At 54.4% G+C, this 26,205-nt stretch overlaps 1 protein-coding gene across 1 annotated transcript; it reads right to left on the reverse strand.

Moving 5' to 3' along the window:
• Window positions 1-17: 17 nt before the first annotated feature.
• FAM163B (family with sequence similarity 163 member B) lies at window positions 18-24,445 on the reverse strand. The gene is made up of 3 exons (XM_058038449.1): window positions 24,171-24,445; window positions 2,580-2,695; window positions 18-2,498 (listed from the first exon to the last, which is right to left on the reverse strand). The coding sequence occupies exons 2-3, from the start codon at window positions 2,670-2,672 to the stop codon at window positions 1,923-1,925; spliced, it is 669 nt and encodes a 222-aa protein (XP_057894432.1). The 5' UTR covers window positions 2,673-2,695; window positions 24,171-24,445; the 3' UTR covers window positions 18-1,922.
• Between the last annotated feature and the right edge of the window lie 1,760 nt (window positions 24,446-26,205).

Below are 26,205 nucleotides of genomic sequence, written 5' to 3' on the forward strand. Positions count from 1 at the left end.
GTAATTTATTTCTTTTTTTTTTTTTTTCTTTTTTGACTTTTTCCCTCCCCAAAATCTGAGATTCCCAAAGTCCTGTACAACAGATCACCAGGTGAGGGTTAGTGAAAGCCAACCATTTGCTGAATTTCCAAGCTACAAGGGAAAGAAACGAGGAAAAAAAGGAGGAAAGGAAGACTGGTAGGAGAAATCACAAAAAACAGGAAGAGAAGGGCTCAAGGCATGGGAACAAACCCCAGTGAGAACTGTACATGGGGGCATGGCCTGAGTGGCTGCATCCCTCTGGGATGTGCTGGGCCACAGGGACCGAGCCCGGAATATTAAACACGTAGGAAACCAACCCCAGCCCTCCCCACCCCAAACAGAACCCCCCCAGAAAGTCAAAGATACTCATTTGCAAAGACTGACTTGTACTTCAAAAGGTTTCCTGCGGAATTAAAAGCCCTCAGTGGTTTGAAGTAAAATACCCAGCCAGGCTGCAAAGTGTCCGTGAGCCCCGGGGCCTGCAGCCATGGCTGCTTCTTCTTCCCAGAACATCTTTAAAAAGGAAAATTTCCCTGGAGCTCAGCCCTGAGGCCATCTGAGTCTCTGTGCAGCCAGTCCATCCTCGCCAGCCATCCCCAGGTGATGCTTTTAACCTGAATAATGCCCAGTCCAGGAGAAACAGGGAGTTCTGTCACATGGAGGGGAGGAATGGAGACAGCCACGAGAAACCAGAGCAGGAGGCCCCTCAGAGCTGCAATTCCTCTCCTAAATCTCTGAGTAAGCCCCAGGGCTCCCTTGCAGCACATTTGGTGCAGAGGGACCAGCTCTGAGCCTGCTGCTCCCCCAGGCTGTCCCTGCTGCATCCAGATGGGACAGAGCTGGTGCCACAACCAGGCTGCCCAGCCATGGCAAATGGCTCAATGGAAAATGCAAATTAGAGGTTTTGATTAAATTTAAAAGTGCTTTGACACTGTCTTGGATGGGAGGAAAGTGTCTTTTATAAATTTTTTGTTTAAAAAACCTCTCCCAAACAAATAAATGTGTAAAAATGTGCATGCAAGGGGTGGGCACACAGTGACCCCTGTGCCATGGAGCCCTCAGCCAGAAGTTGAGTGTGGCATCACTTGGAGCAGGGATGTTGATTATCCACAGGGATATTCCTCCATCCCAAGGTATGCTGTGTGTCATTTCCATCACTGAGTAATGCAGAGGTTTTACATCCCCAGCCCAGCTCCTTCAGGGGGTCCTTGAGGCTACTCTGGGGGGCTCCAGGGACAGGCCCAGCCACCATCCTAACCCTGAGGGGATTGTGCCTGGCACCTGGGATTGTGCCTGGCACCTGGGATTAGTGCCTGGCACCCGAGATTAGTGCCTGGCACCCGGGATTAGTGCCTGGCTGGGGCAGTGGGATGGGCTGGGGATGGTGCAGGGCTCACACCCACAGCCATCCCCACGGCTGCAGCAGGGAGCAGCACAGCACAGGCTGGCAGAAGGGTGGGCAGTGACATTTTGGGGTGGCTGAGTGTATCCTGGGGCTCCCAGGTCCTGCCAGCAGCTGCTGCTGACCTGCAGCACGTTTTCAGCCGTTTTCAGCCACCCATGAGCCCCATCACCCGCTCATCACCCCTGGCCAAACAGTGAGGAGGGGCAGCTCCTCCATAGAAAAGGATGCTCAATATCAAAATCCTCTTTATAAAAGAAAAAAGCAAACTCTGCAGAGCTGGGAAACCTCTCATTCCAGCTGCACCCTGGCACTCCTCACTTGAGTTTGCTCTGCTCCCTCTTTATACCGCCAGCCCGAAATACATTCACTCGTTTTTTCACTTCATATTTTTTTTGTTTTCTTTTGTTTTTCCCCTATTCAAAACTCCTCCACGGACTCCAACCAGTCCTCCCCGCTGCTGTCCAAAGGCCTCGGGGCTGGGTGGGCGGGCGGCACCTCAGACATCGGTGCTGATGCTGCGGCTGCGGGAGAACGCCTCCCGCATGGCCGAGAGCCGGTTGGGGTTGAGCGCCTGCAGGTTGGACACGGGCAGCGCCAGATCCTCCTGGCTCACCGTCTTGTAGCTCACCCTGTCCCCCCCGTTGTGCAGATCCTCGGGGGGCTCCTGCAGGAAGAAGGTGGGGGGCTCCTGCAGGAAGGAGCTGGGGGGCTCCTGGAGGAAAGATGTGGTGGGCTCCTGGAGGAAAGATGCGGTGGGCTCTTGGAGGAAGGAGGTTGGGGTTTCTTGGAGGAAGGAGGTTGGGGGCTCTTGGAGGAAGGATGTAGGGGTCTCCTGGAGGAAGGAGGTGGGGGGTTCTTGGAGGAAGGAGGTTGGGGGCTCGTAGGGAGTGCAGCTGGGGCAGCTGGGCCGGCTCTGGGCTGGTTTTTTGGCGAAGGGGGATGAGGAGTAGAGCGAGGGGCCGTTGGTCAGCACTACGTTGCGGTTGCAGTGCAGCGGAGGGATGTGCGAGTGCACGGCGAAGTCGGGCTCCTCCTCGTCCTCCTCGGATTCATCCTTCTTGCAGCAGTAGTACTGAAACGGGAGGGGCTCAGCTGGCACCTCCAAAGCTGCCACACCATCAGCCCTCCCCGCTGAGGTACCCCCAAGCCTTACCTGGAGCCTACAGTAGCAGAGGACGGCGATGATACAGAGTAAAATGACAGTCGCTAAAATTCCACCTGTGATGACCACGGTCCCGGCTGTCATCCGCCCTCTTCTCCATTAACAGCCTGCAAAATTGGGTACACAGATAAGGGGCTGGGCTGCAGAACCCCAAACTCTCTGCTTACCCCACTTTGAAGTGGATTAAAAAGCAGGAGGGCTCTGAAGGGCACAATCAGGATCCAGTGGGCACCCACGGGAAGTCACCAAGGAATCCCCAGAAATGCCACCTTGTAAGGGTTAAAAATATTTCATGCTGAGTGAGAAGCAGCTCAGGGGTCACATCAGGAAGGAAAGCCAAGGGAAATAACACCAGGCACCAAGGGCACTCTCCCAGCTCCTACCTGGTGGTAGAAAGCTCCAGTGATGGGAGAAGGAGCCTTGCCATAAGGATTTCTGATCTGCACTCATTTTCTCTGAGCCTCTAATCCATTTTCCCCATGAAAACAATGTGGTATTTGAATTTGGAATAACCTCAGCTGCTAAGTGAGCCTTTAATGACTGCAGGGAGCGGGGTGCTGCCCTCCCTGAGAGCAGGACCTGTCTGAGGCACCAGGATCCTCCACTTCACCACGGCCAAACCACAGTCTTGGGGGGCTCTGGGGACACCCCTGGATGATGTTTGACAGCCCCAGGTGAGCTGTCAGTGGACATCACAGAGATGCTGTGGCTCAGCATCATTTTGGGGTACCACCAGCACTCTTTTCTCCCTGGAATGCTCCTTGGGAGCTGGGACAGCACAGGGAGCAGCAGAAGGTCCCTGTCCCTGTCCCTGGGCTCTCCAGATGTTGTGTACCATGCACAGCACAAGCTCTGCAGGATCAGACACAGATTTTGCCCCAGGAAGGATGCTGGGCAGACAGGGTACCAGCCTGCTCACACCTGCCAGCAGCCACGAGACAGTGGCACTAAAACTGGCACAAATAAAGCTCCAGCAACATTTTCGTTTGGGTTAGGAACAGCAGGAGAGACATAAATTAAGGGAGAAATCCTACCCTGACCACCTACTCTCCAAGTGCTTTAACAAAGCTGGCTCCCAGCTCGTGCTATCAGGTTAAACCAAAAACCAGCCACCCCAGCCCCAAATTACTTCAGCACCCGAGGAAAAGCAACTGTATCTGTCAGGGATTTAAGCTGCTTCCAAAGCAAACAAACCTGGGCCATATTTTCAGGCACTTAATGTCCTGCTAAAGTTGGGTGAGCGCTGAATGGATAAAGCAGCATCACGTTTTTATGGTGCTGCTGAGCAGCTCGGGAGGAGGGAAGGGAATTCACACCCCTCTCACACCCCATGGCCACGGGGCAAGAGCAGGGCCAAATCCTGCCCTCCTTCCTCGGGGAAAATGCTCCGAGGAGGCTCAGGGTGAGCAGCACAGCCATGGGAAGGGTTTGCAAACGATGCATCAGTGATTTAGAAACTGGTTGCTGTTTGAAGAGGGATGGAGGCGCCTGGCTGGGGCAGGTGCCAGCTGGAAATGCCCATCCCTGGGCCCTTTGCTGCTCCCATTTGCAATCCCCCGGAGCCAAGGGCAGGGGGAGCAGGGCTGCGACAGGAACCTGGCTCTGGGGTGGCCACTCAACCCTGCAGGACCTGGAGGATGGGAGCTGCACCCATCACAGAGCATCAGCATCTCCCTGCTGGCCTGAGATGGGAGGACGCAGGCAGAGCTCTGCCAGGGAGGGCTCTCTGGCTCTTCCACCCATTAATTAAAGCCCCGGGGCACAAGCCAGGGCTGCAGGAGCCGATTTCCCTGGTTCCTGTCCAGCCGAGCCCAGCCAGACGTGGCATCGCAGCCACTGCTCCCTCCGGAGCTGGACCATTTGCATTTCTGCCTTCTCCCCTCCCCAAACATACTTCTCTGATTAAAGCTGCATACCTGGAAGCTTTAAACCCTCCAGCGTGCAAAGGGGGAGGAAAGCAGAGCATGTGGAGGCCCATAAGCTGAACAATTCCTGTCTAGACCTCCTTTTTACATTTGTTCCTAATTTCACGCTCCACAGGCTCCCAGATTCATATATTTAGCAATAAATATCCTGGTAAAAGGAAGTGCTTTGCAGCTCTGCTGTGGTCTTGGAGAAGGTATGCAGGAGCCCAGGCAGGGAGACAGTCCCAGGAGAGCTCTGATCCTTCCCTCAGCTTTAGGAGCCCTCCAGCTCTCAAGGATGCCTGAACCCATCCAAACTCAGCCCCAGATCATCATCCATCCCTGGCAGACAGCAAGAAGGGGCTGCAGAGGGGTGTAACCCCACACAGGCTGTTTGTGCCCAGCCCAATAGCCCTTTGCTGCAGGAAAAACAAATTCACAGTTCCCAGATTGTGAAGGTGCAGGTCCTGCAGGAGCTGTTTGGTTTTAGACACAGCCCAGTGCCTCCTGCTTGCTTTTGCACATCCCTGCCACAGCTGAGGATGTGGATTTTGAGGTTGAGCTGTTCACTAAGGGCTGGATCTGCCTCACCCGCTGATGTCTTTAAAGAAAAGACTGGCCATGGCACTTGGTGTATAGTCTGGTTGAGGTGTTAGGGCATGGGTTGGACTCGATGACTTTAGAGGTCTCTTCCAACCTCATTATTCTGTGATTCTGTGATCTGTGACTCTGTGAGTAATTCTGTGATTCTGTGATTCTGTGACTGTGATTCTGTGACTGTGATTCTGATTCTGTGATTCTGTGATTCTGTGATTGATTCTGTGATTCTGTGATTCCTGCCTCCCCTTGGGCACTGCCACAAGGAGCTGCCCAACCCAGGGGCTGGGGGAAGCTCCTCCTGAGCAACACTGAATAGGAGAGGGAGGATTTGGGTGAGAAATCATCCTCTTTGCACCTCCCCAGCACCTTGAACACGGCCCCAGGACCACCAGGGGGGGTGCCCAGTGTGGGGAGAGGCTGCTCACAGCTGTGCCTGGCTCTGTGCAGCCTCTGGGGAGGGCTGCGTGGGAGGAAGGCTTCCGAGCAGCTGGGCGGGCTGAGCTCAGCCCAAACCAAGGCTCCAGCAAATACCTGGCTCTGGAAAGCTGAGCTCCAGGTCCAGGAGCTCGTGTGGACTGCCCTGGGGGTGAAGGAGACCTGGGGATGGAAAAGAAAACTGCTCCTGGGTTCCTCTGAGCACCCAGCTAAGCCAACTTGTAGTGATTAAGAATAATCTTGTGGACAGTTAAATAAATGAGGCTTTCACCTGTCCCATCCCACCCCAACTCCCATCTGCAGGGTGACAAAGTCACTCCAAAGTGTTTTGCACCAGCTGGAAGTGCTGCCATGACAAGTGGTTAAAGAAAGGGAATGCTGGTGCTGCTGAAGCTGGGCCTGCACAAGGAGATTGTGTTTTACATGCAAGGAGCTGCATCCTAAAGCTTGTCCCTCTGCACTGCCACTGCATCCCCCAGCAGCACTGGGAGCCAGAGGCAGCGCAGCTTTGAAATTTGGGAATTGCCCTCATTCACCTCCCTCCAGGAGCTGGAGATTCAGACAAAACAGCCAGACTGGGCACAAAATGCCAGCTGGCAGCACAGACAGGAGTGCTGGCAGGATTGATCCTGCCCAGTGCCCAGCAGGCAGAAACACCCCCTGCTCCAGAGAGCTGAGCCCCCACCTTGATGAGCACGCAGAACACACAGGGACAAACACAGAACCCCCCCTCCTGCTCCAGAGACACTCAGCTCAATCCCTGGTGTGAGACCCTGCCCCTGGCTCACAGATTGTGCAGGGGAGCTGGGCTCAGCTCTGCCCTGTGCTTCCAAACAGCCAAGAGAGAGAGAAAACAGCCATGGAGAAAGGAAAGGAGAAAAAAAAAGGAAAACAGCCATCCCAGCCTCGGCAGGGAGCAGGGCAGGCCAGCACCGTGTCCTAGAGTGACACCACCCTGCCTGTCCTGGCTCTGCTGTGCACGAGCACATCCCTGGCTCTGCTCTGGGCTTGGACAAGCTGTTTGTGCACCGAGGGCCTGGGTGTCCTCCAGCACTAGGGAAGGGCCTCTGAGGGGGGACTGAGCCCAGCACAGCCCCCAGGCTGACCCTCATCCAGGCAGCTCACTGGCAAAGATCCAGGGCAAGGACCTCAATGGGGTGGTGATGGGGCTGGGGAGATTTAATTTCTGTGTGGAAAATGGGTGTTAAGCAGCTGTGTGAGGGCAGATGAGCCTGAGCCTGTGTGCTGCAGGGAGAGCCCTGGTTGGGCAATGCAGCCAATTCCCAGCTCATCCACCTGCCACCAACCCTGACACTGACACTGCTGGTCAGGCCCTGCCTCAGGAGGAAGAAAAAGAGCTCAGTATGATGCCAGGGGAAAATGTGAGCAATGCTGGCTGGCCCAGATGCCACTGGGCCTTGCTGCTTTCTGTCCCCATGTCAGGTGCAGTCAGCATTCAGGACCTTGAATCAGAACAAGAAATCCCACTGCAATAAACTGTCCGGGGCAGAGCAGACTAGATCCGAGCCCTTGATGCTGTAAATTCAGGATAAGCCTGGTTTACACTCCTCTGTGCTCACCCTGGGGCTCTGTAGGTGCCACAAAGGCAAACACCAGAGAGCATTGGTGTGAAGGAGCTGCCACCAGCCTGGGAGGGGGGAAAGCAGCAAATAAACCACGAGCCAGCACCAGTTTGGTGGCAAATCCAGCCTTCCTCGTGCATTTCCCCAGTTCCTGTAATCCTACCCAGTCAATGAATGAGAGCTGGGCTCTGGGAGCAGCCAGGCAAGGTGCCAGCAGGAGCCTTTGCATCAGCAGAGCCAGAGGGCAGGGCAGCTGCCAGAAACACAGGCAGGAACAGAATGTGGCTTTCCAGATGAAAAACACGTCAACCAGAGGGCCTACACCAGTCCTGTGTGCTCCCTGTCCCCTCCTGGGGACAGCATTACTGACCTGGGACACCATTCCTGCTCTGGGGACAGCATTCCTGCTCTGGGGACAGCATTCCTGGCCTGGGACAGCATTCGTGGTTTGGGGGCACCATTCCTGCTCTGGGACACCATTCCTGGTTTGGGGACAGCATTCCTGGCCTGGGACAGCATTCCTGGTTTGGGGGCACCATTCCTGCTCTGGGGACACCATTCCTGCTCTGGGACACCATTCCTGCTCTGGGGACAGTATTCCTGCTCTGGGGACAGCATTCCTGGCCTGGGACACCATTCCTGGCCTGGGGGCACCATTCCTGGTTTGGGGACACCATTCCTGGCCTGGAGACACAATTCCTAGTCCGGGGACACCATTCCTGGCCTGGGGACACCATTCCTGGTTTGGGACACCATTCCTGGCCTGGGGATACCATTCCTGGCCTGGGGACAGCATTCCTGGTTTGGGGACAGCATTCCTGGTTTGGGGACACCATTCCTGGCCTGGGGACACCATTCCTGGTTTGGGGACACCATTCCTGCTCTGGGGACACCATTCCTGGCCTGGGACAGCATTCCTGGTCTGGGACACCATTCCTGCTCTGGGGACACTATTCCTGGCCTGGGACACCATTCCTGGTTTGGGGACACCATTCCTGCTCTGGGGACACCATTCCTGGCCCGGGGACACCATTCCTGGCCTGGGGCTGATGTTCCTGCAGGCATTCACACAGCCAGGCTGGGTCACTGCAGACCCCTGCCTTTGACAAGGCCACCTGGGCACTCCCCAGCACAAGGAGACACGTGCCACCATTCCCTGCTTGCCCAGCAGGGCTGTCCCCATGGGAAGTCCCATCTCCAAGGGGTTTGTGAATATTTTATGAGCAGAGAGCACTTGGCTCTCTGTTGTGCCCTGTTGGGAGAGTGCTGCTCACAAATTCCCAGGCTCATCCACCACAGATGGGTCCTCCTGGGTGCTGGGGATGGCTCAGAGATGCCAGCAGTCCCAAATTCCCACCTGCATCCTCCAGGGCTGTGCTCATCCCATCTCTGCTCAGACATCACCCTTGGCAGAGCAGCTCCTGCACTCAGGAGAGCTTTCCCCACCCTGGAAGGTCCCACTATTGATGATCCCTGGAATTAGGGGAATTCTGTGAGCCTGTGGCACATCAGAGAGGGCTCCACCAGCTGGGAGATGCCTGTAACACTGTCCTGGGCTGTTAACAGCAAACACAACAGAGAACAGAACATTCCACATCCACCTGGCCCCTTCTGGTGTCCTTAAAGACTTAAAGCCAACTACAGAGGTCACTGTCACTGTCACAGGGGTAAGCCACAGCCCTGACCCCTGTGAGAGTCCCCCAGCCTTCCTGCAGCTGGGATGTTTCAGCTCCCATTGATGTCCAGAGCAGAAACCACACAGTGAAAAGGGAAATTCTCCCCTGATCAATTATTTACCAGCCAGGACCTTGCTGGAATAGTGCTCAGCTCTGCAGAACAGGATCCCAGCCACCCCCAGGCTCGGGCAGGGCTCAGGGCACACCTGGGGATGGCTGAGGGCAGGACAAACCCTGCTCAGGAAGGGTTTTACTGCCCTGACAGTGGAAACCAAGGAGGGACAGCAGGATCACACGGGTGAGCTCTGGGTGATTTCGGGATGGATCCCCCATGTCTGCATCAACCAGAACACACAATAAACTCCTCCAGAGGGCTGGAAGGACAAAGGGCAGTTCCTCTCCTCTCTGCCCATTCTCAGCTCAGCCCTTTGCAGCCAGAAAATCTCCCCCAGTGCTCGCAGAGCAGGGCTGAGGTGGGGAATGGGTCACACTGAGCTGCTCCTTCTGCCTGCTCCTGTTATAATTCAATATAACCACTTATAAAAACAGTATTTCAGATAATTACCCCCCTGGATTTTATAATGAAAAGTGTTTTGTTCAACATCACGTGTCAGTCCAACAACTCCTTGCTGTATAAGCTTTTTCCAAATACCAAGGACACTCTGTATATGCATCTCTGCAGGTGTCCCTGTCACAGAACTGAATTTTGGGTCAAAGGGACCTTTAAAGGGTGGCACACAACCTGTGTGACAGCAGCTCACTAACAACAAAACCCAGCAGAGGAGGCTCAGGCTGATCCAGAGATCCATCCTACAGCAAGAGCCACTCCAACTGTGGGGTTTCCTTAAGTTCAAAAAGCAGAAGTTCGCGGCAGAGTCAGGGATGCTCTCACACAGGAATCCTCTCTGTTTTTACAGCACAGATGAGCTCTCAGGCTGAGTTTCCAGCACTCTTCAGAAGGTTTCCTTGGATGCAGGGGTTGCCCATCCCGGCAGTGTGGATGTGCTCGGCACTAATGAGGCGCTAATGGCTCTGAGCACAAGCAAATCAGCCTCACAGAAACAATATTTGCACAGCTCATCAAAGTGCCGTGAAGGCTTACTAAGCACAGAGACAGGCAGGAATTTCAATGACTGCAGATGCTCCGTGGAGAGGCTGTGCTGGGGGAATCGCTGAATCACCTGGATGCTGCCCTTGGCAATGTCCCCTCCTGAAGGTGCTGCTGTCCTCACTCCAAAGGGACTGGGGAAGGTGCTGGGGACATTTCTGCACTGGTGAAGTGCCCACCCTGCTCTGCCCCTCTGTGAAAATGAATGGCCACATCCTGAAAGCATCCACAGGGGCGTTGGCAACATCGAGAGTGTCGGGAAAATTAATCCACAAATTTATGTCCAAAAAGGAGACAGAGGAGTCATTTTACTTTGTTCAAATAAAGGCAGAGGCCATGGGGCATTCCCCTGGGATCTGAAATTGGGGGAGAGATCCCCAGAGGAAACCCCATCTACAGGCTCTCTGACACCAGTGGCTCACTCCAGCATTCCTGCTGCCCCATCTCCCAGGAAATGCCTCGAGAATGAGGTTCCATAGCTCAGACAGGGCTGCTGGGCCATGGGGATGGCAAACACTCACACAGAGTGCCCAGGTGAGCTCTGAGCTGCTGACAGCCCTGGCTGGGAGCTGGAACTGCCTCCTGCTCTGGGGGCATCAGCCCTGGGATGGGATGGGATGGGATGGGATGGGATGGGATGGGATGGGATGGGATGGGATGGGGTGGGATGGGATGGGATGGGAGCAGCACTGCCATCCAAAATGACCCTAGGAACAAGGATTTAGAAGCCAGGGACACTGCACGGAGGGACAGCAAGGTCCTGGTACTCTCTGATGGCCACACAGAGCAGCAGAAGCAGAAACTCTCCCTGTGGCTGCTTTAGCCCCTGGGATTTGTGACTCTGCACATGCCACAGCCTCTGCATGGAGAACCATCCCTATGGGAAATCACAGGCTGAGGCACCCAGCTGTGCTAATGGAAGCCCTGAATGCTTCAGAGCTCGTGTTTGCACTTTTTAGCATCTGCTTCAGGCAGGCCCAAAGTCACACAGAGCCCTGCTTGGTTACACTGCCCCAGCTGCAGCTTCAGCCTCCCTGCACAGCTGGGACGCAGCTCTGGCTCTTTCCATCACCTCTGGTTTATCCCATCACCTCTGGTTTATCCCATCACCTCTGGTTTATCCCATCACCTCTGGCTCATCCCAGCACATCTGGCCACCCCAGCACCTCTGGCTCTCTGGCTGTGGCAGTGCCATGCCTGGCAGGGAAAGTGCTGCCACTCCAACACCCAGTTTTTCAGACAGGGAAGTTGTCTGATAAACCCCAGCTCTGCCTTTGAAGCCAAATTGCCTGAACTCCATCAAATTCCAGCCCGTTTGCAGATGACCTGGCTTCCAGCTGGCCAGGCACAGGTGAGCAGCGAGCTGGGAGCAGGTCCATGCTGCAGCAGCCCCCAGCAGTGTTTGGGGAGGGGGAGCCCCTCTCCTGACCTGCTGACCCCACAGATGTGCCAGGAGCTGAAGGAGCCATCGATCCCCAGCTGTGCTGAGCCGTGGATCAGTGAGGGGGAGGGCACCATGGGCACTGCCAGTCAGCACTAAATCCAGCAGCTCTGCGCTTCCAGGGGCTGGGAGCACATCTCCCTGGGATGGGAAGATCCTCAGCAGATTAAAGTCTTTGTGAGCTGCACATCCTGCTTGCCTCTGCTCAGGAGTCACAGATCCAGGCTGGCAACCAGGGAGATATTTTAAAATAAAATGCAGCAACCTGGGAGCTTCAGGGGCACCCTCTGTCCTATTTTATGAGCAGAGGGCACTTGGCTCTCTGTTGTGGGAGGGCTACTCACAAATTCACAGGCTTATGGGAATGGGTCCTCCTGGGTGCTGGAGGTGGCTCAGAGATCCCAAATCCCCACCTGCATCCCCCAGGGATGTGCTCATCCCATCTCTGCTCAGACAGCACCCCTGTATCCCTGCCCACCCCTGCCAGCTGTGGGTGGCTCTGTGGCAGCTGGTGACATCTCCACAGGCACCCCTGAGCTGTGCTGGGCTCTGCCTTTCCATGGAACCCCCTTTTCCCTGCTCAGTCCCCCTCCTCTGCCCTGGGGACACCGAGCTGGCTCTGTGCTCGCAGCTCCTGGTGTGACACCAGGGGACTCCCTGGCTGCTGCAGCCAGCCCTGCCTGGGATCTCCAAAGAGACACACACAGAAAAAACCACCAGGAAAAAGGGTTGGGAGTTTCCATAGCTACAGCTTTCCGTGGCTCTGGTGGAGGCTCTGGCTCAAGCCCTGTAATGAGGCACAAGCAGAGCGGTTTTTTCCCACTCCAGCCCAGCAAGGCAGCGTGGTGCATGAATAAAGGAGAGGAGAAGAGAGGGGGAGCTCAGGGATCTTGGAAATAACAAATAAATGGTAAGGATTGGAGTTTGGCACATGTTCCCATGGGGCAGGGCATGGGGAGGGAGGGAAGGAGCCCCTCAATTATCACAGGGTGAGTGAGAGGAACCTTGTGAGGAGTGGACAAAACTTGCTGCATTTCAATCCCTGTCTGCCTGCTGCCCCCAGGGAGCTGCCACAAGCAGGGCATTGCAGAGGTTTGGGGTCTCTGTCAGGGCAGAGCCTCTGCCCACAGCACCTGGGACGGGGGGCTTGCCTGGCCTCCCCTCCATGTCCTTTCATCAATACAACATCACCTCCTCAGGGCTGGTGCCAGCGCTGTCACACATGCGTCACAAAGTGATCACAGAATCACAGAATTCCAGACTGGTTTGGGTTGGAGGGACCTGAAATTTCATCTCATTCCACCCCCTCCCATGGGGGGAACACCTTTCCCTATCCCAGGTTGCTCCAAGCCCTGTCCAGCCTCCCCTTGGACACTTCCAGGGATCATGGGCAAGAGGGAGATGGGCTTCCTCAATGTTTGCACCCTGGAGATTTTCTACAGGCAGTAAAATCTCCTTATGTTATCCCCTTTAATAAGGATTTATCATTGCTGCATCAGGGAATTAATACAGACCGTCTGAGAGGGTAATTTTCAGATTCTTGGCAACTTACCATGAACCAGTTCCAGAAAATTTTCCCTTTTTTCCTCACCTTAATTTTGTTACAGCTTTTCCTGGGAGATGAGAGAGGGAAAGATTTAACTCAGATGGAAAAAAAACCCCACCAAAATGACAACCCCACAACAACAAAACCATAAGTGAAAGAGTGGAAAACATAAAGGAACTCTCACAGCTCAGCTGAAAACCCTCATTAGAAGAATAAAGAAACAGAGAAAAACCTTCACAAAAATTGCTCTGCTCAAGCCCACGTGGGCTGGGAACTGCCAGGATCAAATGTTGGAGATATTGACAGTTCCCAGGGACAGCATCTTTCCAAAAGCAGAACACGTGTGAGGGATCTTCTTGCCTCTTGTCAGCACGGGGATGACACCAGCCCTGCCTTTGAAATGACTCTTGGTGCTGGAGAGGCCCTGAGGGTGAGGCAGAAGCTCCTGATCCTCATCTGCCCCCTTGCTGTGCCCAGCCAGAGAAATGCTGCCACAGGCACCCAAATGTGGGAAACTGAGGCAGCTGAGGGAGAAGGATGGATGGGACCAGAAGGTTCTGCTCAGAATTTGTCCTTCTGAAAGGAGTGACTCTTTCCAGAATTGCTGCATCCACCTGGATTTTGAAAGGATTTTTTTCCACCTGGATTTTGAAAGGTTTTTTTTCCACCTGAATTTTGAAAGGATTCTTTTCCACCTGGATTTAGGAAGCTCCTCACCAGACCACCAGGAGCTCCAAGAGCTCTGTGGGAGCTGCTGTGGCACCAATGGCTCACTCCAGCATTCCTGCTATCCCATCTCCCAGGAAATGCCCCAAGAACGAGGTTTCATGGCTCAGACAGGGCTGCTGGGCCATGGGGATGGCAAACACTTACACAGAGTGCCCAGGTGATCTCTGAGCTGCTGACAGCCCTGCCTCCTGCTCCAGGGGATGCTGGCACATCCTGCAGCTCCTCCCTGCCCTGCTTGGCTCACTGGCAGCACCTCAAAGGAGCAGAAAATGCCAGGGGTCTTCTCTGAGCAAGCCAAGCCTCAGAGCAGGGCTCTGAATCACACCCTGAGGCACCCACAGAGCCCTGGGAGGGCCCAGAGCCCTGAATCCCCCAGGGATGAGCCCACAGAAGTGATTTCATCCATCCTGGAAAGCAGGGGAGGCTCAGACAGCACCCCCAAATCCCAGCTGGATTCCAGCTTTCCTCCCTTGCTCTCTTTGCCTGAGCACAGTTGTTGGGACTCCTTGGGAAGTGAGTTACAAGGTGCTGTTAGCAGCCCAGTCAAACAAAACCTTCTTCATTTCAGGTCCCGGAAAAGCTGTATTAATCTTTGGGATCCTTCTCTTTTTGAGCAAAACTCCAGCAGCAGCATGTGTCAGTTTTAGGAGCCCAGAACCAAATTAGCAAAGGTGCTGATTTTCTGAGCTGAGCTGGGATGGACTGGGATGGACTGGGATTGACTGGGATGGACTGGAATGAACTGGCATGGACTGGGAGCCCAGAACCAAATCAGCAAAACCTTCACTGATTTTCTGAGCTCTCCAGGCACCACCTCCCCCATGGAGCCCTACATTACCACTCTGCCTCAATGTGAACCAGATAGAGAGCTGAAGTCTGAGTCTGACAAAACCCAGAGCTGTGAAAATGTGAGCATCCTCCCTGCCCAGTGCCTGGGAGTGCCCCTTGGCACACAAGAACCCCTGAGATGCCCCTTTGGAAAGTCTAACAGACCAGAAATCTCCTCTAGGAATCAGGAATACATTCACTGCTCATGGCCTGGGTAAAAAACACCTTCCAACCTGGCTGCCACTGCTCCTGGGCTTGACAGAGCAGAGAATGGGGAGTGTGGGAGCTCAGGAATTTCTGCTGGGAGCCCAGGATGCATCACTGCTACTTCTGGCTGGTTAATTTGGATTACCATGGAATCACACAAGCCTGATATTTGGGTTACAAGGTGATATTAACAGCTCAATCAAACAAAACCCTTTTCATTTCAGGTCCTGGAAAACCTGTGTTCATTTTTGGGATCCTTCTCTTTTTGAGCAAAACTCCATCAGCAGCATGTGCCAGTTTTATACATCCCTGGGGCTGAGCAGCTCTAATCCTCTGCAGTCAACAGTTCTGCCACAGCCCAGCAATCTTCACACTTTATATTTACTACCCATCAAGTCAGACAGTGTTTTACAGCATAACCCTTTGCCTGCCAGTCTGAACATTCAACAGTATATTGCATTTATAATGGTACCTCGAAACCAGGTAAGATCATGCTTGTTTTCTCAGAAACTCATGCCACTGTTTTGTGTTTTCTGTAACCTGCATTGTTTTCTTCGAAAATACAACATAAACAAAAATGTGGTGCCAGAAACACAAGGGAAAATAGGTGCAACTAAGAAAACTTCACTTTCTGTGGGCTGAATCTGCTCCCACGAGCTTCTGTGAGAATCAGGAATAACTCTCAAGCAAACAGCAAAGCTGAAGTGTTGCAAATCAGAAAAAAATCATCTGGAACTGTCTAATATTCATTGTGCTTGTCTTTATCTCAGGGAGCTGGGCCTGCCTATGGGATTTCACATCCAGTGCTGGTCGCAGGGGATCACAGAACCCCAGAATCTCAGACTGGTCTGGGTTGGGAGGGACCTTAAAGCTGATCCCATTCCACCACCTGCCATGGGCTGCACATCTTCCACCATCTCAGGTTGCTCCAAGCCCTGTCCAGCCTGGCCTTGGGCCCTTCCACAGCTGCTCTGGGCACCCTGGTGCCCACCAGGTCTGCCCTGCAAAGAGGAGAGACCTGAAACCTCAGTGATGCCAGTTCTGGAGATCTGAGCTGCCCTGGGAATCACAGACTGGTTTGGGACCTTTAAAGGTCACCAAGTCCAGCCCCCAGCCAGGAGCACATTCCCAGCTCTGGGTGGACCCTAACTCTGGCACGGTCACTCAGAAAATGGCTTTTGGTTGGATGGGAGACATCACCTGGAGGGCTTTGAGAAACACCTTTCAAGCATTTTTATGCATTTTTATGTGGAAGTGGGGCTGGCTCTGCTCTGCTGGCACAGGCAGTGGCAGCCTGGTGCCTGTCACTGTTTGCACAAGGAGAAAGCCACACAAGAAGCCCATGGGACAGCCATAAGTTGGAATTATTACCCCAGTTGCTCCTTTGTGTAACATAACAATAAACCCACTAAATTTTCCTAACAACAAACGCAAATCAGCGCTCATTATCCTTCCCCTCCCAGCTCCACTCCCACTCTCTCAGCAGAGCTATTTTCCCCCAGATCCCACTGCTAATCTTCCCAGGGCTTAGCTCTCCAGCAGGCAACACCAATCAGGCCAAGACACCTCCTTCCCCTCCACAGGAGAGCCTGTATCCCTACAAATCCCTGCTTGCACCTGGGAGAAGATGGGCACAGATCCCCAGCAGCATCTCCTCAGCCACCCTCCCGTAGCTGGGACACCTGCAAACCGAGCTGTAATTCCTTTTGCCACACAAAATGCCTCCTGTTTGGAGGAAAACTCAGTTTTCCTCTGTCAATCCATGTTGTGTTAAGTGGAGAGTGGCAGGAGGAGCATCTCTGCCCGCAGGGGTGATGCAGGAACTGTCCAGCAGGGAGGGAGGGCAGGCAGCAGGTAAAGGAGAGAGTTAATGGTTTGCCAAAGCTCGGGCAGGAAAATCCATGCTGGATCTAAACCCAAATTCAGAGAGAGCAGGGAATCCAGATGCAAACCCCAGATGCAGGCAGGGAGAGCAGGGAATCCATATGTAAACCCCAAATGCAGGTAAAGGAGAGAGTGAATGGTTTGCCAAAGCTCGGGCAGGAAAATCTATGCTGGATCTAAACCCAAATTCAGAGAGAGCAGGGAATCCAGAAGCAAACCCCAGATGCAGGCAGGGAGAGCAGGGAATGCAGATGCAAAGCCCAAATTAGAGAGGGAAAGCAGGGACTCCAGATGGAAACCCCAAATGCAGGCAGGGAGAGCAGATGGAAACCCCAAATGCAGGTAAAGGACAGAGTTAATGGTTTGCCAAAGCTCGGATCTAAAGGATGGATCTAAACCCAAATTCAGGCAGGGAGAGCAGGGAATCCAGATGGAAGCCTCAGATGCAGGCAGGGAGAGCAGGGAATCCATATGTAAACCTCAAATGCAGGTAAAGGGAGAGTTAATGGTTTGCCAGACCTCAGGCAGGAAGATCCAGGATGGATCTAAACCCAGATTCAGGGAGGGAGTGCCGAGAATCCAGATGAAACCCTAAATTCAGATTGGGAGAGCAGGGAATGCAGATGCAAACCCCAGATGCAGACCCAGACCCCAGATGCAGGCAGGGAGCTCAGGGAATGCAGATGCAAACCCCAAAAGCAGGTAAAGGAGAGAGTTAATGGTTTGCCAAAGCTCAGGCAGGAAGATCCAGGATGGATCTAAACCCAAATTCGAGTAGGGAATCCAGATGCAAACTCCAAATGCAGGCAGGGAGAGCAAGGAATGCAGATGGAAACCCCAAATACAGGTAAAGGAGAGCAGGGAATCCATATGTAAACCTCAAATGCAGGTAAAGGGAGAGTTAATGGTTTGCCAAAGCTCAGGCAGGAAGATCCAGGATGGATCTAAACCTAAATGCAGGCAGGAAGAGCAGGGAATCCAGATGGAAACCTCAAATTCAAGTAGGGAGAGCAGGGAATGCAGATGCAAAGCTCAAATGCAGGTAAAGGAGAGAGTAATGGCTTGCCAAAGCTCAGGCAGGAAGATCCAGGATGCCTCTAAACCCAAATTCAGGGAGAGCAGGGAATCCAGATGCAAACCCCTGATGCAGGCAGGGGGAGCAGGGAATGCAGATGCAAACCCGAAATGCAGGTAAAGGAGAGAGTTAATGGCTTGCCAAAGCTCAGGTAGGGAGATCCAGGATGGATCTAAAAATTCAGGGAGAGCAGGGAATCCAGATGCAAACGCCAAATTCAGGCAGGGGGAGCAGGGAATGCAGATGCAAACCCCAAAATGCAGTCAGGGAATGCAGATGCAAACCCCAAAATGCAGTCAGGGAATGCGGATGCAAACCCCAAAATGCAGTCAGGGAATGCGGATGCAAACCCCAGGAGCAGGCAGGGAGAGCAGGGGATGCAGCTGGAAATGGCACGGCAGAGCCCGAGCAGCATCCTCTGCCTGCACCAGCGGCAGACACGGGCTCCAAACAGGAGCTCTGTGCCGGGACCGCGCTGTCCCTGCCGGCCGCCTCGGGAATACCACAGCATCTCCCCGGCAGAAACACCCCAAACACCCCAGAGAGAAGCGAAGGTGGAATATTTGGAAGAGAAACGAGCAGAGCTCTCTGTAGGTGAGTGATTTTTCTCGCAGGAGCCGTGCCTGGCAGCGATGCTTCAGCTGAACTGCGATTTTTGCAGCCGCTCCGAGGACTCGTCTGACGCTTCCCTGTGAAATCCCCCCCGCTCCCGGCACGCTCCCGCAGCATCGCAGCGAATTCCAGCCCCAACAGAGCCTCTGTGGCATCTTCTACATCAAAGTCCACCTCTCTCTGCTGGGATCAGCGCCAGCCGGTGAATCTTTGAACCTCCAGGCATTTTGATCAGATGAAGTGAACCCAGCTGGGGAGAGGTTGGGAGAGGAGGAATCCATCACAGGGATGAGGAGATCCCCAGGGGATTTCAAAGCAGTCCCATCAGCCAGCAATCCGGGGGTTTCTCTCTTTTCTGGCGTTTCTAGTGATGGATTTCCCCCTTTAATCCCAAATATTCTGTGAGTAAAGAGGGGAGCAGGCTTTGCCTGGTGCTAGCTCCGTGGGGACAAGGTAGTGCTGCTACCAGAGGTCCATCGTGGTCCAGGGGCCAGCTCTGCACTGGAAAAAATGCAAAAAATACAACCCCACAGGACTTTCCCTGCTGGTTTGCTGAGATGGGAAGAAAGGGGAGGAAATCCCAGCTGTGTGGCCTGCTCAGCACTTGCAGCTCCCCCAATGTAATGAGCTTATGAGCTTGTGCAGCTCAGATGAACTCGTACCTAGAGCAAAGCCTCAGAGCCAGACCTAAAGCTGGTGGTTCCCAGGGCTCTGTCCCCTGCTGAGCAAGATCATCTCCTTTATCCCCTCCCCAGGAGAGGCCAGCCAGCTCAGCCTTGACAGAGCCTAAGATAGACTTCAGCAGCAATTCAAAGGGAAAAAAAATTGTGTTTTTTCACCAAAGCCAGTTTTCCATGGTTGCCTCGCCACCTAAGGATTTTGTGATTGTTATCTCAGAAAGGGAGGAAGAAGATGATGGGGCTGTGGAGCAGAAGGGCAGGGCTGGAGCAGCCGGGGGTGAACAGAGGGGAAAAGGGAAGGATGGGATGGGATAGGATGGGATGGGATGGGATGGGATGGGATGGGATGGGATGGGATGGGATGGGATGGGATGGGATGGGATGGGATGGGATGGGATGGGTGTGTGGGGTCTGAGCAGCTCCCAAGGGCTCCCCCAGCACTGAGACCCCACAGCACTGACACAGCCTCACAGCAGCACCAGGTGAGGCACAGGAGGGCTGGAGCCAGTGGTTCAGCATGGTCCTGCTGCAGGCAGAGCCCTCTGCCCAGCCCCAGGGCTCCACTGATGGAACTCACTCACCCCACTGCCCCTCAGAACAAAACACTGAAGATATTGGGGAGAAACAGGAAGATATGTGAGCCCACGACATGATTTCCTCTGTGAGGGGCAGGAAATCATCAGTGAGCAGGAATTCTGCCCTGGGGTTGTGGAGAGCAGGCAGCAGTGGTTCCTGAGCCACAGCTCATCCCTCCCTCCCCTGAGCAGCATGCCTGTCACCTGGGCCAGGGAAGGGAGGACAGCTGGGCCCTGGCTCCTGCCAGGAATTCACTTTTCCCTTTTTTAATAGGGATTAATTCAGCGCTCTGGGAAGGGCTGAATAGAGGGGTGGGCTCCAGGTGGCTCCTGCTGTGCCCCCCAGCCCCCTCTCCCTGCAGAGCCTCCTACCCTCGGCTCAGGTGCTCAGAGCAGCTGCTTTATCCCTGGCTAATGACATTTATTTTCTCCTCAGTGCCTCGGGGAGGGCTCTTTCTCTTGCCCTCCCTGCTGATGTGAATCCTGCTGATCTTTTCAGTGAATATCAGTGAATCCTGCTGATCTGAGACCTTTTTTTTGCTGTTGAAGTGCTGGTGAGCTCCCCTGCATCCCCCATCTGTGCCCCCCAGCCTGCTCTTCCTTCATTTCCCAGCTTTGAGGCAAAGAGAAACCCCCTCACATTTTCAGCCTGGATCAGGTCCTTCACCTGGCTGGGACAGGCTGAGCCTCACTTTTGGGTTTTTGGGAAGTTCCCTCTAAAGCATCCCTCAGAAAAGGCAATTACCACAGTGCCATTAGAGCTCTCCCCACTGCACAGGCAGATAAGTCGCTGGGAGCTTTTTGAAATAACCTTTAAACAATAGATCCTGTCTTGTTTACTGAATGTTCCTGAGCTCAACAGTAATGCATCCAGATGTCACCCCTGCCTACCGTAGGCCTAACTATTTCTGGAAACACACCAAAGGCAAATTGCTTGGATAATGTCAGATATGGTTGCAAAAAGAATATGACAAGTTTCCATCTCCTTGATAAAAGCTGTGGAGCAGAGAGTTATTTCCCAGGGCAGCAGAGCTGTGTGTACCTTGCACTCAGCCCCGTGGAGGAGCTGCATCCCCTCCTCCTCCAGCTCATGGGCAGGTGGACCATGGCACGTGTTTTCCAGCTTCCAGCTCAGGAAAATATCAGTGTTGGTGTCCAGAGAAGCTCAGCACACTCACGACAACCACGTCTGGGGCTGCAGGTGGCTTTTGTCCTGCTGGAGGAGATGGGGTGAAGCACTGGATGGTGAGCAGGGGCTGAGCTGTCCTGGTGGTGCCTCAGCTCCTCTTGTGCCATTGTTGGGAGCGCAGTTAAATGAGTTAAATGCCAGCTCTGAGCTGTTCAATGAGCAGGAGGAAACTCTGTGTGAAGTGAGAGGGTGACAGAACTCGGCAGCCCCTGGCTCGTGTCCTGTCTCCACTCCTCGTCCTGCCAAGGGAGGTGCTGCACTCAACATTGTCCCTGCTGAGATTTCTCCAGAGAGAAACCTGCACCCTTGGACACACAGGATGAGGTAGAATCATCACTGTGGTGGTTCTGGCCTAAATCCAGTCCTGCCCCCCTCAGTGATGCCTCTGAGAATCCCATCTCCATGGAGCCTGCTCCTCCTGCTGCTGCCCTGAACTGCTGTTAATGGGTCAGGGCTGTAATTAACCTTTCCAGGGACAAAGAGGTCCAGGGATATTTCCAAATATCATTCTGACCTTTAATTTTGTTCCCTGACCTTTCCAGCTGCCCTCTGCCCAGGGCTGCTCTGGCAGGTTCCTGAGGTCCCAGCCCTGTCTGGGTTGGTGCTGGCTGTGAGTGAATGTGGCTGAAAGGTTGGGGAGGGTCAGAGTCCATCACCCACCTATCTGCCACCCTCTGCCCATCTGCACTGCTGGGGTAAAGGCTGTTTGCTCAGGCCAAGGGGGAACTGGTCCTACCAGAAGAGATCACAAGGAGAGAAGGAGATGACACACAATGACCTGGGAGAAAACGCGTTCAGACAGGGAATGAGTGCAAGCTCAACCCCAACAGCTGCCACCTCTGCTCCATCCTTCCCTGCCCCTCTTCAATGTCACAAGCTGCATCCCCAGCCGTGGTGCAGGAGCCCTGCCAGCATGCAGCACCTCTTTCCTGGCCATGTCCTTCTCCATATCCATGACAACACCACAGCCAGGTACGGGAGCAGCCCGAGTGACAAGGGACCGGCCATCCCTGCTGCTTCCACCAGCTCTGCGCTGCCAGAGGGAAAAGTCTGAGTCAGGCAAATCCCTTGGAGCTTGGCCAGCTGCAAAACCCCTCCTTGCCCCACTGAGGACACATCCTGCCATCCCAGAGGTCAGTGGCACAGACTGTGCCAGGCTGTGAGCATGCAGCAAAGCTCTCTGGGCTGCACAGAAATGCCTGAGGGAACTGAGCACCTTCATCTCTCTGAATCTGGCACCCAGCAAAACTTTTAAAGATCCTAAAGGAGTGCTGAGGAATGGCTGTAGGGTCAGAGTGGGAAATATTCAGAAAGGTTTGGGTCAATAAACCATGGGCAGTGAGTCTGTCCCTTACCCGCTGCTGAGCTCAGAGAGAAAAGGGTTCAGGCTTGACTCTGGTGTCACCTCCACGAGGGTTTAGGGACTGCCAGAGATTCAGTGGAAAAGGGTGAGGAGATGTGACAGCCAGACCCTCTGCCAGGCTCTGCTGGAGCACAGCGAGCACACAACCAGGAGCCACAGCAGTGCTGATGTTCTGCCACTCCTTGTGCCCTGGTAGGCACAGGTATTTCAGTGTTCGTAACCTGAAATACCCACTGACAATAAACCAGACTGGAACAAATGCTGTTTCCTTCTTTCCTTCCCCTCAAATCCCCACATCCTTTCTGAACGAGAACCAGTGTACTGCGGGGTGATAAATCAACATCAGCAGCTTTGCAGGGGATTTTGTTGAAGTTCTTTATCTCTCCTGAGCACCAGCACCATTCCTTAAGAGGTCCTGTCATCACTCTGCACAGAAATCCTGACATGCAGAGGGAAGGAGGTTACACTTCTAATTACAGCTGCACAATCTTTAAGGTGTTTAAATCTCTTTTCAGCAACTGACAGCCCCTAAAGCACCTTTCTGCTCGTTTCAGGCAAGAAGAAAATCAACCACAGAGACTGCAAACAACCTCCAGGTTTTCACCAGCCATTGCAGTGGGGCAGGAGCCTCAGCTCAGGTGTGGGATAGTTGAGGCACTCACTTCATGCACAATTCATGTCAACTGCTTTCCCTCACAGCGCTGCAATTTAGATGCTTCCTCAGCGAAGACAAGATGTGATGACTAAAAATCCCATCCTACTGGGTACTTTTGCTCAAATGAAGTCACCCAGGAGCACCATCTGCACTCTAAAAATCGGGATAACCTACCAGGTTCCCAAAAATGACAGCCATACATTACGACAGACTCAAGTGCAGAGTTTTCCCTTCTAGGTTTTATGCTGATTCCACTGCTCGTTTCAGGCTGGAAGACAATCTGTTGAACCTCAAAGTGCTGTCTTCTGTTACCTTGAATTTATTCTGCCAGGGAACTGTCTACCTTAATGAGTATGAGCACACCCCCACTACCTCCCAAGTTTGGTGATCTGTTATGTCAAATATAAATAATCCTGTCTGAAAGCGGTCGATATGGGGAAATGAAAAGCCATCTTCCCTTGGGGGATCTCTCTCTCCCTCCCACAGCCCCCCTGAGCCCTCAGGCTACCTTTAATGTGCTGAGCAGCATCCATGTGGCTCTGAGAGCACAGACCTTGATGGCTGCTGCATGCAGAGTGACAAAAAACAGCCCACAGGTGACAGCGCCATCACCTTCCTCTCATTCTGCCCCGATCCCTCTCCATCACTGACCGTGAGCTGATGGGATGATTTCCTACCCAACCCAGCTCTGCGGTGTCCTACAAACTCCTTGGGGTGGAGAGGGGGATTCTGGTGTCCTTTGGGGACAGCACATGAGATGGAAACAAAGTCAATCACATGGCTCCAGGTGGGATGTCCAGCCAATGAAGAGAGGCCGGTTCCAGTCCCACCCTGAGCGCACAAAGGGGACCGAGGTGTCCCTGGGGCAGAGAAGGACACGACCTGCACACCCAGGAGAGCCATGGCATGGGGGCAGCTTTCCCACTCATCCCTGAAAGGTGCTTTAATGACATCCCTCAGGCTTTGGAGCTGTAGGGCGAGGAAAGCCGAGCCTGGAGCACCCCAGGGTTTTCCAGGCAGATCTAAGCTGGCGGGACCTGCCCCATTCCCAGGCTGTGGGGCAGCGGATGCCGCGCGGTTCTCCGTGTCCCTCCTCACCATCTCCCCTTCCAGATCCCTTCCCAGCCCTCTCCCAGCAGCGGGGCTATCCTGTTCCTGCTGCCCTCCCTGCCGGCATCCCCGGGCTGCGGGGCTATCCTGTGCCCTCCCCGCAGGCATGCCCGGGATGCGGGGCTCGCTGCCGGTTCCCCGGAGCAGCCATCCATCCATCCCAGGCAGATTCGGTTCCCCGGAGCAGCCATCCATCCATCCCAGGCAGTTTCGGATGCACCGGCGAGCGGGCGGCGGGGGCGGGAGCGAAGCAAACAGGGGAAAAACACCGCGAGAGACCCCAGCGCTGGGAGATGCGGGGAGAAGGGGCCCAGCAGAGCCCGGCAGAGCCGGGGGGGTCCCGCGGAGCCCCCGCGCCGGTGCCTTCTCCCGCTCCGCTTACCTTCACACGGGGGAATGAATGGGGCCGGCTCGCTCAGGTGAGGACCGCGTCTCCCGAAGTCTCCGGCTCGGAGAGCATCAATACCAAAATAAACGTTTCTAAAAAAAAAAAAAAAAATTGAAAAAATCTTAAAAATGAAATAACGATAAAAAAATAATATATTAAAAATAAGCGGCAGGAAGGAGGCTGAGGAGGAGGCGGGCGGCAGCGGAGCAGGCAGCCGGCAGCAGCCACCCCTGTCGGCACATGGCCGGGCCGGCGGCTCTGCGGGGGCCGCTCCCGCCTCCCCGCCCCGCTCCCAGCGCCGCGGGGCCGCCAATGACGGCCCGGGAGCGGGGCCGAACCGAGCGGCGCCCGCCGAGCCCCGCAGCGGCCCCGCACGGGCAGCGCCGCGCCCGCCGCCCCCCGCCCCAGCCCGGGATGCGGGGATGCTCCCCATTCCCATCCCGGGATGCGGGGATGCTCCCCATTCCCAGCCCAGGGTGAGGGGATGCTCCCCATTCCCATCCCAGCGTGCAGGGATGCTCCCCATTCCCAGCCCAGGATGCGGGGATGCTCCCCATTCCCATCCCGGGATGCAGGGATGCTCCCCATTCCCATCCCAGGATGCAGGGATGCTCCCCATTCCCAGCCCAGCTCCCCATTCCCATCCCAGGATGCAGGGATGCTCCCCCTTCTCATCCCAGGGTGCGGGGCCGTTCTCCCCTCCCATCCCGCCATGCGGCCGCAGGGTCCCAGCCCCGGTGTGCGGGGATCAGCTGGGTATGAAGGAAGGGCAGAGCGGCGCTGGGAGATGGGGAACTCACCCCAGAGCTGGGTTAGCCCCAAAGAGACACAGGGCATCCTGCTATGGACACAGACCACCCCCCCGCAGAGCCGGGTCACCCCCTCTATAGCCCAACCACCCCTAGCAGAGTGGGGTCACCCCCTTTATACCCAGATCACCCCCCAGCAGAGTGGGGTCACCCTGTCTGTACCTGGATCACCCACCACGGAGCCAGGGGATGCTGGCTTGGACCAGAGAGCTTCACCCCCAGTGCTGGCACAGGAAAAGAATCCCCATCCCCATGCCCAGGGCACAGACAAAGCCAAGGCAAACCCCACAGCACCTCCTGTTTGATCCCACATGATGCCCAGGGCGTTTTACAGGTGGTGTGAGTTTGTTCCCTGCTCTGTTTTTCAGGTCCTGTGCTGGGGTTTCAGCTGGTTTTGGTTTCATGAACAGAACAGGGAATGTTTCTCCTCTTCCCCAAACCATGCCCATTCCAGCACAACCTCAGTTTAGAGCCCTCATCCACAGCTTTTTCCCACAGTGGTGATTTTCAGCAGCGGTGATTCACAAGGTTTCCTTAATGCTGGGGTGGTGACGACTCTTCAGAGCCAGAAAAAGCAACATTTAGGACAAAACCTGAACCCTAGAGGTGCATTACCCCTCTAGCAGGTGGGCAACCTGCAGAAGCACCACCACAGGAGGCATGGAGGTTGTCCCCCAGCCCCGAGCTGGTGTGACAGGGGAGCACAGACTGCCCCAGCTCTCCCTGAGCTCTGCATTCCCTGGTCCCTGAGCTCCCTGCAGGGCTCCCCTGGGCACAGAGGATGCTCAGTGTGTCTCAGAAGGCTCTGCCACCATCCTTGGCTCTTGCCACCCAAGCTGTCCAACTCCTGGTGCAGCAGGGACCCTTCTGCAGGCCCCTGGATGGTCTCTGTCCATTGGGATGTGTGACTTTTGTCCTGCAGCATTCATTTCCCTGGCAGTGACACTCATTCCCAAGAACTAACTCAATTTTTCTCATCAGCAGTTCCAGCCCACCGATACTTTTCTGTCCCTCTCAGCTGATGAGAATAATCAGTGGTTTTATAGCACATCTGCTCTTTTTGAGATGGTATCGCTCGTAGCACTCCTTTAATCTATACAGAGGGAAACAGTTGTATTTAATTAATTGCTCCCCAAATAAACTGATCACCTCCAGCAATTCCAGCACACTTTACACGCAGTTCAAAAGCCTGTGCAGAGATCTGAAAGGAAAGACACCCA

The sequence above is a fragment of the Melospiza georgiana genome, chromosome 20 (assembly GCF_028018845.1).
Source record: "Melospiza georgiana isolate bMelGeo1 chromosome 20, bMelGeo1.pri, whole genome shotgun sequence".
Lineage (NCBI taxonomy): Eukaryota > Metazoa > Chordata > Aves > Passeriformes > Passerellidae > Melospiza > Melospiza georgiana.